Source organism: Gouania willdenowi, unplaced genomic scaffold (genome assembly GCF_900634775.1).
Source record: "Gouania willdenowi unplaced genomic scaffold, fGouWil2.1 scaffold_431_arrow_ctg1, whole genome shotgun sequence".
NCBI lineage: Eukaryota > Metazoa > Chordata > Actinopteri > Blenniiformes > Gobiesocidae > Gouania > Gouania willdenowi.
The window spans coordinates 259,063-274,069 of record NW_021145193.1 but is presented as its reverse complement, the minus strand read 5'-3'; the positions used below and the strand labels follow the sequence as shown (position 1 = coordinate 274,069).

At 37.6% G+C, this 15,007-nt stretch overlaps 1 protein-coding gene across 1 annotated transcript; it reads left to right on the top strand.

Annotated features, from left to right (window-relative positions):
* The first annotated feature begins 572 nt into the window (after positions 1-572).
* On the top strand, positions 573-14,377 carry LOC114460354 (protein NLRC3-like). The gene is given in 9 exon segments (XM_028442282.1): positions 573-630; positions 736-846; positions 6,309-6,391; positions 6,591-8,406; positions 8,484-8,657; positions 8,746-8,774; positions 8,777-8,897; positions 13,603-13,649; positions 13,772-14,377. Coding segments are annotated over 9 exon segments (2,961 nt in total). The 5' UTR covers positions 573-577; the 3' UTR covers positions 14,299-14,377.
* Positions 14,378-15,007: the final 630 nt, after the last annotated feature.

Below are 15,007 nucleotides of genomic sequence, written 5' to 3'. Positions count from 1 at the left end.
AAAAAAAAACTGTAATCTGATTACATGTTTTTAATATACTGTAATGGATTACCATTACATGTTTTTTGTATCCATATTCCTTAACGCCGTTAATTGTAATCCGTTACTCCCCTATTCTGCAAATACTATATAAATACATACGTACACATATACTGTACACACTTAAACACATATGTAGTGAGAGGAAAAATTATGGGAAAAAAACAACTGGTATTTTTTTCCAAAGCAATGTGATCTGACAGAAGGTTCTTCCAGTGGATGATGTGTTTGTACTTTTTACATTTCTAGTTAATGAGGATAGTATATATATGGATATATGTAAAACCCTGTACATAACTGTTTCCCCTTTTATAACACTTAGAACATAATTGTACATTTTGTTATAGATACAGTATGTATAGTGAATATCTATTTTAATGTTTATTCTGTTTGTGTGAACATCGTTCTATGTCACACTTGGTTTGGCAACGTAAACTAGTTTGAGATACATTTGTGTGTGTGTGTGTGTGTGTGTGTGTGTGTGTGTGTGTGTGTGTGTGTGTGTGTGTGTGGTGGTGTGTGTAGGTGTGTCTCTGCTATGGATCAGGACACGGTGAAGGAACAACATGAGATCCAGACTGAAGATCAGAGGTGAGACCACGTCAGAGCTCAGCACTCACACCTCTGTACATCAGTGTTATACTGTGTGTGTGGTGGTGTGTGTGTGTGTGGTGTGTGTGTGTGTGTGTGTTCAAGGACCAGGAAGCAGCTCACATCTGGACCTGGACCCAGCTGTGTGTCCTTTAGAAGTGACCGGTCCATGATTGAACCCATGAACTTCAAAGATGGTCCATCTACTGACCCACAGTGAGTCCACATAAAGAAGGTTGCTGGTTGTCTTCCTGATGGTCCAGGGGCCTCATTTATTGATCCGTTCATAGAACTGGTTCTAAATACGTTCAGACCAATGAAATGTAGAATGTGCACCAGTACAAAAAGAATCAGTATTTATGAAGCGTGTGGACAGAGGTCGTACACACAGCAGTGTTGATTCATCTCTCAGTCCATGTGGACTAAAGTGTCAGTCACTTTTCTTTGTTTTCACACTAAATACAGTCACCAACTATTTCCTCAGTCACTAGTTATTATTATTAATAATTATTCATTATTATAATTAGTTCTCCACCTGATAAACACTAAACTTTTACAGCACATTTTTCAAACACTAACACACTTTAGGACCAATGCTTGTTAACAATATAAAATAAACTGTATTAATCTCTGATCAATGAATGGATCATATACTGTGTGGTAAACAGAGGAGATAAACACGTATATTTATATAAACATATTATTACTGATGGTTTAAACACATGGAGACTGTGATCATCTCAATAAAAAGTACAGGATACTTTACAGTTTTTTATTGATAACAATCATTGGTGGAAAGTGAAGTCACATGATCTAAACTCTAACACATGTCCATCTGTCCAAAGCACAAATGTTGTTAATTACTGTAAATGACTGATTTAGTCTTTATTACATCATACACAATCATTTAGAACCATCAAAGATCTATTTTATAATCAAACCTGACATAAATCATTCAATGTTAAAGATCAGATGTATTTAATGTAATGCTCTTTGTTGTTAGTATTGTGTAGTTCAGTGTGTTTCCATGGTAACACTATGTGTTAGTGTTGTGGTTCAATGAGCTTCTGTTGAGACGTGTATGAAGTGTTTAGTTGATGATGAGATTAACTGTTGATCTGAGATCATGATGGACATGTGTTAGAGTTTAGATCATGTGACTTCACTTTGCACCAATGATTGTTAGCATTAAGACACGCCTCCAATTGACCATATATGGTAGCAGCATCACTATAAGAATGAGTGAACAGAGTTTTTTCAGTGAATTCTGACACGATCAAAGCTATAAGTGTGTGTGTGTGTGTGGTGTGTGTGGTGTGTGTGTGTGGTGTGTGTGTGTGTGTGTGTGTGGTTCTACATATTTTATCCAGTGAAGTAATGAGGGTGTGTTAGAGTCTCAGCATGTGACCAAACAAGCAGTAAAAACTACTCATGTTGGTGGTTAAAGTTACCAACAAATGGTTTATCAGGTTATCAGTAAAGCTGTGATTAAAAACAAGGTACGTTATGTTATGAATGAAAAAAATATAATCCTTTTTTGTAACACTTTAGATTAGGGAACATCTATTAACCATTAATTAGTTGCTTTTTAGCATTAGTAATATATTGGTTCTTAATTAGTCATATTAAGTACTTATTTAGTACATATAATGCCTTATTAACATGGTAGCATGTTGAGATCATAATTCATATACAACAACTTCCTTACTTACTACTAATAAGTAATAATTATGAGTTTATTGAGGGAAAACTCTTATTTAATGTCTTACTGGTTGTATATTAAGGCCATGCAGAATAAGGCATTAATAAGTATTTAATAATGACTAATTAAGAGTCAGTATGTTCAGTAATTGGAATGCTAATAAGCAACTATTTAATGGTTAATAGGTGTTCCCTAAACTAAAGTTTTACCATTTGATTTATTTCAAGATCTTAATTTTATATAAATTACTATAAAATGACAAAACAACAAAAGTGTACAACAATTATTACAACGTTGCTGAAAACTGAACATAGTGGGCACCATCGCTCCGTAGGGGAGCTAAACTACAACGTTGGGGGTCCCTACGCTCAACAGCACTGGAGAGAACCCTGGAAATGTTACTTTTTTTCCACAAAATATTTTAAACAGAATTTTACAAATACTACTGTAAGGTTTTTTTCTGTCCTTTCTATTCAGATCATTGAATTAAACAGATCTGAGGACAGATTACAACAATAATACTTTTTCTCAGTGTAGTTTATTCTTAGAGTTAGGGTTAGATTAGAGTTAAATTATATGTAATGTATGAGACTTGTGAGTGTTTGATGAATAGTTTGTTGAACTCAGCACTAAATATTAATTCAAATGAAGATAGGTAGCAGCGGTGCTGTTGGATGCTGTTGGATGTCACGTTCAACACTGCAGACGCTCCAGGGCAGGTGATCAGTGATGGAGGTGTAGAACTGATCACCTCCTGATAATGTGATAGTGTTGATGGGTTTAGTTCCTCCTCCTGCTCTGCTCTGTGACTGATCAGCCTTTCTGGGAGCCAATGACCTCAGGTTGGTTAGGGGGGTCATTAGCCCCAGCTTCAGTACGTAACCGTATCCCTCTATGACCCATAGAGATGTTGTAATAAATCATCAGAGGTTGATCAATCATTTCTAATCATTGTAACACTCACCAATGGAGGCTCAGACAGCAGCTGGATGTGCACTGGGATGGCTTTAGTGCACGTTGTCTGTCGCTCCAACATTTACAATCACAGCATTAATCAGTCACTATATTTTGGGGGAGGAGCCACAGATCAGCTCCATCTTTAGACGTTCTCCTGCAGAGAGCACAGCTCTCCAAATCCTCCAATAGTTGACGATAAGACATGTCAGCACATTCTAAGTGTTCTTTTCAGCTTGTCCTGTCAACGCTGTGTTTATAACCTGTTACACCATTTACTCACACCATGTACTATATTATTATTAATAACTTTTATTAATTAGAACAAACAGAACACATGAGGTTTGACATTGATGAACACTCATAAACTCTGTGTTCTATCTGTAGTTTCACTGTATGGGGCCATTATTGTAACAAAACTATGTGTGTGTGTGTGTAACACAATCTGTGTGTAGAATTAGGATTTATTAACATAGTTGTCTGTGTGTAATTCATTCTGTGTGTCTGTAATCACATCTGTATGTGTGTGTCATCAAACCAGGACATTCTATTGGCTGTCTCTGTACATGTGACTTTTGGAACACATTTGGAAAATAGCCAACTTTTAACTTGTAACTCCTGTAATACCACTAGAAACCAGCAGTTGTCACTGGTACCAAGTGACTGACCCTCCAATTGGAGGCATATATTATATACCTATGTCATATAACATATAATATAACTTATAACATATCACTTATTAATAAAATGTGTTTATAACCAAACCACCTCCAACAACACAGAAGACGACGAAGTCAAAGACAGAACAAACACATACGACACCAATTCATGTACTGTTTGTTCTTTGGTTATTTATTTAGTGTAGGAAGAGGACCAGAGATAAACACTGATTTCCCACGTCTTTAAAACAATAAAGAGAAGGTTAAACTCACTCATGGTTCACATTGATTCACGTCGTGGTTTGTTCCTACGTGTAACACTATTTTAGTAACAGTTGCTGGCAGCGTGGGTAACATTTGGTTCAGTTTGTCTCAGATAGTGTGAACTGTAGCACCTGGAATACAGTGTGTGATGACATTAAATAATCTGGTGTTCCTAGTTATTGAATCACCAATAATGAGTGACTAGGAATGTGTGTGAACCTGTTACACTGACCAGGAGCGTCTGATGGTGAGAGGGTCACTGATGGCTGGGGGACCCTCCGTCGTCGGGGTCGGCCGGTGTGGAAGCACTGTTTGTTGATGGCTGTAGGGCTGTACGTGGAACCAGAGTGTCTCTGTACTGCTGCTCTGAGAAGTTTTAGACGGGCTATGGAGGATTTGGACTGATGGGAATTCAGTCCCTGTAGTGGTGGAGACGTTTTCCTGGTGGTTGTTTCAGTCGCTCAATTGGACTGAGTTTATCTTCATTTTTGTATGAGAGGGCTTCAAAACGATTATGGAGAGTAAGCAGAGGAGGGACAATATAAAAAAAATAATTTCACAGTATTTTCCACCTTTAATGTGACCTATAACCTGTACAATGCAATTGAAAAACAAACATTTCAGGGAGATGAAGTAAAAATGAAAAAAAAACTGAGAGAATGAGGTTGTTAAAGTGTCCACACCCTCTTATACAGACCCTTTATAAAAAAAAAAAATTGAATATCATGGAAAAGTTGTTTAATTTCCATAATTTCATTCAAAAAGTTAAACTTTCATAGATTATAGATTCAGGGTTCACAGTTTAAACAATTTCAAGTATTTATTTTGTTTATTTTTATTCTAATGAAATGCTAAGAGCCCACACATGTCAGCCTAGAACATCTTGCTTGGCTGCACAGTGACACACATGGTGGTTTGACCATGTCCTCCACCTACCTCCTGACCATCTGATGAAAGCTATTCTACAGTTTGACCCAAGGGCAGCAGGTTGGAGACAACCAGGAGGCAAGCCCCGCCCACAATGGGTCAATATCATAACAGGCAATCTCAGACAACACAGACTTGTTGTGGAGGATGCAGATCTGCTGGTACGGGACCACCAGCTTTAGAAGAAATTGGTTGACCTGGACCGCCCTCACCACAGGAGCCTTAGTTAATTAGTTTTATATATGTATGGTGTTTTCATGTTTATTTATTATTTTTGTATTTATATTGTGTTTTAAATGTTTGCCCTATTTAGTGTGGTGTGTTAAAAAGCCAGAAAGAAAAGTGGCCCATTGAGAGTGTAAGCACCCCCAACAAAAATTAAAAAAAAAATCAATTTTGATGGACTATGTTTGTTATTTGAAGTGGTGTTGATGTAAATCTCAGCAAACAGTGGAAGGTGAAAGAGAAAAGGCTTTGTAGGAATGGTCTCCAGTGTGTAGGTGAGTCTTAGACAGTGTGTGATCTCAGATTTATAAAGGACTGAAGACAAATAAAGCCTCAGTCTAACAGACTTGTTCTCCTGTTCAGTGGAAACATGCTGAGATGTTCCACACGTGAGCTGAGCTCCAAAGGCTGCTCCACACTCACTGCACTGTGGCTCTGCAGGACATCACCCACTGTTACTGATGTTCACATGATGTTAGCATAGCTTCCTGTGCTTTCCTCCAGCTGCTCCTCAGCATGTCTGAGTGTCTGTGTCTTCTCCACAGCAGCTTGGAGGGTGTGGATGGTTCCTCTGGAGCTGAGCCTGACTCCATCTTTATGGTGTGTACGTCTACAAAGACACTAAACCTGTGTCAGCCTGAGATCAAACCACTGTACACACACACACACACACACACAACACACACACACACACACACACACACACACACACACACACACACACACACACACACACACACACACACACACACACACACAAACACACACACACACACACGGAGCAGGCCTTCACTCATCACCTTTAATGTGTTTGTGTTCCAGCTGCTAGAGGACAACATCATCAGCTTTGTTAAGGCTGAACTCAAACACATGCAGAAGATTGTGGATGGAGATGATCCAGAGTGCTCAGAGAGTCAGATGGAGGGTGAAGATGAGGAGCAGAGGAGGAGCAGGGAGGCCTTTCTGAAGATCACACTGTATTTCCTGAAGAGGATGAAGCAGGAGGAGCTGGCTGAGCGTCTGCAGAGCAGTAAGAGCATGTGAACGTCTTCACTGTGAGGAACATCACATGAAGGACACAAAGCTGGCTTTTCTTTTTCAAAGCATGATTCAATCAGTCACATTTAATCTGAGGAACCATCCAGACTGAGAACATCACACACTTTGATCTCCAATGTTCAAACCTGCTCTGACTTCTCCACTCTAACATTAAGTTTGTCTTCATTCAGGAACAAAGGCTCATCGATACCAACGTGAGCTGAAGTCCAAGTTGAAGAAGAAATTCCAGTGTGTGTCTGAGGGCGTGGCTAAAGCAGGAAGTCCAACCCTCCTGAAGGAGATCTTCACAGAGCTCTACATCACAGAGGGAGGGAGTGTAGAGGTCAACCAGGAACATGAGGTCATGCAGATAGAAACAGCATCCAGGAGATCAGACACAGCAGAAAGAGCCATCACACTAGAAGAGCTCTTTAAACACCGTCCTGGAAGACCTCGACCAATCAGGACAGTAATGACAAAGGGCGTGGCTGGCATTGGGAAAACACTCTTAACACACAAGTTCACTGTGGACTGGGCTGAAGACAAAGCCCAGCAGGAGGTCCACTTCACATTCCCACTGACCTTCAGAGAGCTGAACGTGCTGAGGGGGAGGAGCTTCAGCTTGGTGGGACTTGTTGATAACTTCTTCTCTGGAAGCAAAGAAGCAGGAATCTGCAGCTTCCAGGACTTCCTGGTTTTGTTCATCTTGGATGGTCTGGATGAGTGTCGGCTCCCCCTGGACTTCCTCAGCACTCAGACCCTGACTGATGTCTCAGAGTCCACCTCCGTGGAGGTTCTGCTGATAAACCTCATCAGAGGAGAACTGCTTCCCTCAGCCCGCCTCTGGATAACCACACGGCCTGCAGCAGCCAATCAGATCCCTCTTGAATTTGTGGACATGGTCACAGAGGTTAGAGGGTTCACTGACCTTCAGAAGGACGAGTACTTCAGGAAGAGGTCCACAGATGAGGAGCAGGTCAGCAGGATCATGTCCCACATCAGGACGTGTCGTAGCCTCCACATCATGTGCCACATCCCGCTCTTCTGCTGGATCACTGCTACAGTTCTGGAGGACGTGTTGAAGAGTAGAGAGGAGAGAGAGCTGCCCAAGACTCTGACTCAGATCTACAGCCATTATGTGGTCCTTCAGAACAAAGTCAAGATGGTGAAGTTTGATGGAGGAGCTGCCACAGATCCACACTGGAATCCACAGAGCAGGAAGATGATAGAGTCTCTGGGAAAATTGGCTTTTGAGCAGCTGCAGAAAGGAAAGCTGATCTTCTATGAGAGTGACCTGACAGAGTGTGGCATGGACCTCAGCGCAGCCTCAGTGTGCTCAGGAGTGTTCACACAGGTCTTCATAGAGGAGAGCAACCTGTACCAGGACAAGGTGTTCACCTTCATCCACCTGAGCCTTCAGGAGTTTCTGGCTGCTCTTCATGTCCATCAGACGTTCATCAGCTCTAAAGTCAATCTTCTGGAGAACTCATGGATGTTTAAATTCAAACAAACTTTCAACCTTCCCCATAGTGGAGGTCAGCCTGACTTAAAACTTCTCCATCAAAGTGCTGTTGACGAGGCCTTACGGAGTCCAAATGGACACTTGGACTTGTTCCTCCGCTTCCTGCTGGGTCTTTCACTGCCAACCAATCAGAGGCTCCTACAAGGCCTGCTGACACAGACAGGAAGTGACTCACAGACCAATCAGATAACATTTAAATACATCAAGGAGAAGCTGAGTGAGAGTTTCTCCACAGAGAGAAGCATTAACCTGTTCCACTGTCTGAATGAAGTGAATGATCACTCTCTGCTGGAGCAGATCCAACAGTCCATGAGATCAGGACGTCTCTCCACAGAGAAGCTGTCTCCTGCTCAGTGGTCAGCTCTGGTCTTCATCTTACTGTCATCACAAGAACATCTGGATGTCTTTGACCTGAAAAGATTCTCTCCTTCAGAGGAAGCTTTTGTGAAGCTGCTCCCAGTGATCAAAGCCTCCAAGAAAGTTAAGTATGTGACTTTAGAAGAACGTGTCTTTAATTCTCTCACAGACAAACATCTGTAAGGTGTCTCTGATTCTTCATCAGAATGAGTTCATGTGGTCTCTCAGAGAGAAGCTGTGCAGCTCTGTCCTCAGTCCTCAGCTCTCAGTCCTCCAGTGTGAAACATCTGGACCTGAGTAACAATGATCTACAGGATTCAGGAGTGAAGCTGCTATGTGAAGGACTGAAGAGTCCTCACTGTACACTGGACTATCTCAGGTCAGTGAGATCACATGTTCCATCAACATTGTCCTGTTCCTCGTCTCCTCACTTGTTTCCTGAGTTGTGGATATTTTTCTGAATCCAGTCTGTCAGGTTGTGTCATCACAGAGGTGGGGGGGCTTCTCTGGCAGCAGCTTTGAGCTCCAACTCCTCCAGTGTGAGAGAGCTGGACCTGAGCTACAACCATCCAGGAGACTCAGCAGTGAAGCTGCTCTCTCAGAGACTGAACACTCTGAGGTGAGACACACAGCAGCTCATCACATGTTCACATCAATCCCCATCACATGTGTGACAGAGAGCTGTATCAGAGGAATGTGATGAAGGTGTGAGAGGTGGGACACTAAAGGAGGAGGACTGGGACAGGTTAGAGGGATGAAGGACAGAGATAAGAAGGTAGTGAGGAGTGAGGAGAGGCTGATGGAGAACTATGAGGAGCTGATGAAGGAATGAGAGAGAAGATCAGAGGAGGTGGAACCAATCAGTGAGGATTGTGTTCATACAAAAATATAAATATAGCTTAAGAAAGTATGTTTTAATTATTGCTCTGACACAAGTTATCAAGTCAAAAAAGTCGAAATTTAGATATTTCAAATTGTAATTTCTATCTAATTCTATCCATGTCTAAATATTTATTTATCTATCTGAGGATATAAATACACATAAGGGTTTTAGTTGTGATATTTTTAGAACATAAAGAGAGGAAAATGACAATATTTTACACAGTTGTAACATAATATTCAAACTAACAGAGATTATTAAAGAAGTAAGTGAATAAAAAAAAGAAAAAACTCAAAGAACTGAAAAGTAAATGAAATCATTAGAATAAAACAGTAATTAGAACAAAACAGAAATGTAACCAGGTGTTATGTTAATTTATGGCTCTACTAATATTTATATAGATTACAAGGGAACAGATTTGTGATTGTATTTATGTCTTTAATCTCTCTAAAGAGTCCTAGTTAAATCTATAGACCACCTACCATGTACAGTTCAGCCCCCCATCTTTGATTAGACGTTTTAGGTGGTGAGGTTGTTTTTATAACCTCAGGTGATCAGCCACTGTTCTGCATTCTGGGCCAGGGTCTATATAGTATATATGATTCCTCAATATATGAAATAATGTTATCCATGTCTGTTATTAAGATCATTTGTTCATTTACCTTTTAACTAAAAAATATGAGTTTTATTCAAGCTACAAATGTAAAGTGTTGTGGAGTGATACACAAAAATAAAGTCAATCAACTCTATTCATCAGTAGAAAGAAAACAGTATGAAATCTATAAGTATGATATCCAAAAGTTATTCTAATTGTCATTTCAAAAATATCAACGTATGACCAACAAGGAAAACTTTTCAGTAATTCCTTAAAAAAAAAGATCCTAACCCATCTTAAATTATAAATATTTAAAGAATTAAACAAAAACTGGTATGTGTGTAAGTCTGTATGTATATGTGTATGTATGTGTGTATGTATATATGTGTGCAAACAGCTATCCTTCTATCACATGATCACTCACTCAAAGACACGCCCTGGTACATTTTTCACTCACAACACGTTTCTCCCATACATGCTGTGTGTGTGTGTGTGTGTGTGTGTGTGTGTGTGTGTGTGTGTGTGTGTGTGTGTGTGTGTTGTTTCCATAATATCTTATTTAATCAATGTTTATATGTTGTAATTATTCTGTTGTGTAAGTGTTTATTTTCTAGGTCAAACAATGTTATTTTTATATTCTTTCTGTATCAGTTGTGAACAAGTTGTGTTGTGTGTTATCTAATGTTCTTTCTACCAGTTCACTGCAGTTCACCAAGATATAGTTTCATAATCATTCATTTCATTCATGTCAAAAAGAGGAGAAATTCATTTCTGGTTTATCTATTAAAGCTTTTTAATTTAATATATGTTGATTTGGACATTTCTGATTTAAGATCAGAAAAACATTTGTTTGATGTGTGTTTTGTGTCTATGTTTATTTTTATTAAATAATGTAATAATGTGAAAGTTGTGACTTTTTAGGACATTAGTGACTTTAAATGAAATATTCTAAATCAAACTAAAACATAAATATTGTTGTTTCATATTTTTTTCTTAGTCTTTATATATTTTAGCTTTAAAAATAAAATAATTACTGGTTTATGGAGGAGATGTTTTATGTTAAACATTTCAAATCTAACTTTGAAACAAAGGCTGAACTTTTATAACAAAGTTTCTTAACCAAAATGTATTTTAGTTTATTTTCCTAATTTGATATTACAATTTAAGTTTTTTAGTTTGTTCAATAATTAGTTTGATCTTATTTCAATAATGTTTTCGTTTTTTAATTAAACATGAGACAAATTACAGAATAATTAGCGCTATCTATAAAACCTTATGGGAATTTAACATATAGTTTTGATTTAATGATTTCTAAATTGATGTGTTTCATGTTTACATACACCAGAAAACCATTAAGAGAGTAAATTATACTTCTGTGAATATGTATGGTTGTCTTATGTTTAATTATTATGTTTTTGAAATAATCACTATATACAGTCAATCAATAGATCAAGTAAATTATTTGTTTACTATTAATCCCTTATTAAAAATAATCCCGTCTCTTTTAATTGTTCTATGGAATAATGTACTTTTACAAAGATATATGAAACAAAGAGGTTTGTTTATTCATTTATTTCTCATTGTAATGTATTAGAATTCATAAGACAAATGTATTTCTAAAGGGAGAATTATACTTTAGTGTGTGATATTATCCACATTCAAAAACTAAAAAGAATAAAAATATGTACGACTACCAAACTTATTTAAACTACAAGTTATAACTATTAAGAGCATTTTTACTTTATACATGAAGGACAAAGACATAAATATTAAAGAAAAAACCCATTTAAACAAATTAATTAATGTTTGATATTGATATTATTAACCCAATTAACTACTGTAATCCTATTAAACAACAGCAAAAACATAAACAAAGTTATTGTCCATGATCACTATGTCAACTCTAATTAGAGGAAAAAGTAGAAATGAAAATAAAGTAAAACACACAAACAACTAATCATGAATGTCTAATACATTATTTAGTTTGAAATTAACTACGCGCACTCACACATTTAAATGCTGGAACATTCCTTTTGCACGTCAAATTTTAAATGGAAATAAATTTATTTAAAAAAAGATGATTTTTAAAGACTACATTTTGCTGCCACTAAGTCTTAAGTAGGTGTCCAGAGTGTCCCTATGATTCTAATTAATCTATATTTACCTTTTATTAACCTTTGTACAGGTTTGCTTTGTGTGTGTGTGTGTGTGTGTGTGTGTGTGTGTGTGTGTGTGTGTATATATATATATATATATATATATATATATGGTAGCAAAAGTATGTCACAAACACAATATTCAATAAACCATTAAAATATAGTAGAACAGAGTTATAAAATACAAACAATGGATATGAAGTCATTAGTTTATTGCAGTTTTTTTCAACCTTAGGGTCCGCCTGGAATTAAATTGAGTTTAAATGTCTAGTAATTGGTGAAAAAATAGGTAAAAACTGTATAAAATTATATTTTTAAAGTTTTTTTTATTTATTGTTTTTCAAATACACAATACAAATACAGTAAAAATCAAATAACTGTATCCTATACTTAAACTTTCTCAAATATATAAATCTAGTTCAAATAAAATACAAAAAAATAAAGTTTATATCAGAATACTAGTGTAGTTTACAGGTGAAAAAAAGTGTAGATATTAAAAGTTACAGGAGGGGCCCAACAAGATGGTTTGTACCCAGGGCCCAAAATGTGGTGCTACGCCCCTGGTGCACACTCACAGCCAGGGTCTGTAACGCACAGACATCATCAGTTCTCAGATGAATATATGCACTATTAGCTAAACTTCACAATAACACTATAACAATGCAATAGATTAGATCAGCTGACATGAACCTGAGTCACTGCACCATCTATGTTTATGTCACGTGACTCCAAAATCCTTTCATGCACACCACAAGGAAATAATCCGACTATTTAAACGTTATTTAACAACTCTCCACATCCATTACACACAGAACACACAATTATAATAACACACTCCATCTCCATCACCACCACCTTGTAAAAATACTGTAGTGTGACGTTAAACTGTATGAATAGATATGAAAGTGTACGGTGGCACCATGCAATTACTTTGAGCTGCAGGGAGGGTTACCATGGTTACAGGTGTCCAGATGTGGAGGTGTGCTCTGGGGGCGTGGAGATAATGTCTCTCATGAGGAAACAAATGTCCAGAGAGTCAGAATCTGTGTGTGGGCGTGTATCAGAGAAAGGTGTGTGAGTCTTTTCTGGGTCATGGTGCTGCGTACCCATGTCTTCAATAGTCAACGTGAACCTGTGTTGATTAGTCCTCAAAATAATTATATTCAAATACAAAATACACGTAATAACCTACGTGTGTCAAAATCATTTCCCTAAATATTCATAATGAATTTATAAATTGTGTTGAATATTTTTCATAGACTACATTTAAACACCTACATTCTCACCAATAGGGGGAGCTGCAGCACCCCCAGCACCACTACTTCCTGTGGCCCTGCTGAATATTCAGTTACTGTTGATCAACCTGATTTATGATGGTATTAATGTTTGTAAACACAGACAGATTAGATGTGATCAATACGTTAGATCACATGATCACATGAGTTCTGATTGGATTTCAGCCTAGGTGACCAAATAGTGTATATATACATATATATAATAGTGTATAGTTAAGATCAGAGGAGGTGGAACCAATCAGTGAAGATGAAGAGAGGAACACTTTGAAGGAGATGAAGAAGGTGTTGAAGACAAACCAGTAGAAACATGGAGAGCTTGATGGAGATGGCATCAGGTTTCTGAGCAGCACTTTGGACTCTTTAGGTGTGTAAATCACTGCCTGTGTTTGCTCCTGCAGGGCGGACCATGGAGGAGAGCAGAGGATCAAAGCTGGTGTGAGGAAGTGTAAGTGTGTGTGTGTGTTCATTCAAAGTGTCCTCATGAAGCTCTGAGTGAATGAACATGTCAGTGATACAGAGACAATGAAGCATCACATGATCAACTGTTGTTTCTTTGTGTCTCATCAGATTTCTGTCACATTCACCTCGACACAAACTCCATCAACAGAAACCTCAGACTGTCTGACAACAACAGGATGGTGACACGTGTGAAGGAGGAGGAGCTTTATCCTGATCATCAGGACAGATTTGATATCTATCAGGTTCTGTGTAGTACTGGTCTGACTGGTCACTGTTACTGGGAGGTGGAGTGGAATGGAAATGTTATTATAGCAGTGAGTTACAGAGGAATCAGAAGGAAAGGAAACAGTGATGATTGTTGGTTTGGATTTAATAATCAGTCCTGGAGTCTGAGATGTTACAATGGTTTTTACTCCTTCATTCACAATAACATAGACACACGTACCTCCTGTCCCTGTGGTTCCTCTGGTAGAGTAGGAGTGTATGTGGACTGTCCTGATGGACGTCTGTCCTTCTATGAAGTCTCCTCTGACTCTATGACACTCATCCACACCGTCTGTACCTCCTTCACTGACACTCTGTATCCTGGGTTTGGGTTTTGGTTTGGTTCCTCAGTGTCTCTGAGTCCTCTGTGAGACAGACAGACAGACACACACAGACAGACAGACAGACAGACAGACAGACAGACAGACAGACACAGGCAGGCTGACAGACCACATTGTTCTATGAGAAATGAAACAGTTGATTCCTATAATAAAGTGGTTTTATTTCTGAGTTGATGAATGTATTGATTAGAACATTGAACAGATTAGGATTATCAGGTGAAAAACCTTGAATTCTAACAAAAAAACAAACAAACATTTGTGTTCAACATTATTTTCTCACAAACCTTATAGTTACTTTAATTTAAGCTTCAAGACTAAACAACATTTAAATAGAAGGAGAAGCAAATGGACCATCACTTCATTGGAATTAATTCAATGTTAATATTCCTTAGACATGTAATAAAATATCTTCCAAACGTTCAGTTATAATTGACTGTTTTATTCTCTTTTTTACTAAACTTTAATACATTAATTCTAATAAAGTTTAAATTATTAAATGTCCCCCCAAACTCAATGTGTCCAATGTAATTTCATTGTAGTGTATAACATACATTACTTGGTCAATAAAGTTGATTCTGATTCTGATCTGATTCTGAATTAAGCTTTACCTAATTAACTTTACTATTTAACTTCAATGTTTTTTTAATTTTTAATTCAGTTTAACTACTTAATTTATTATTTAATAAAATTAGTTAAACGTTAAATAAATTAATCTTATTTGATGAATTAATGAATAATA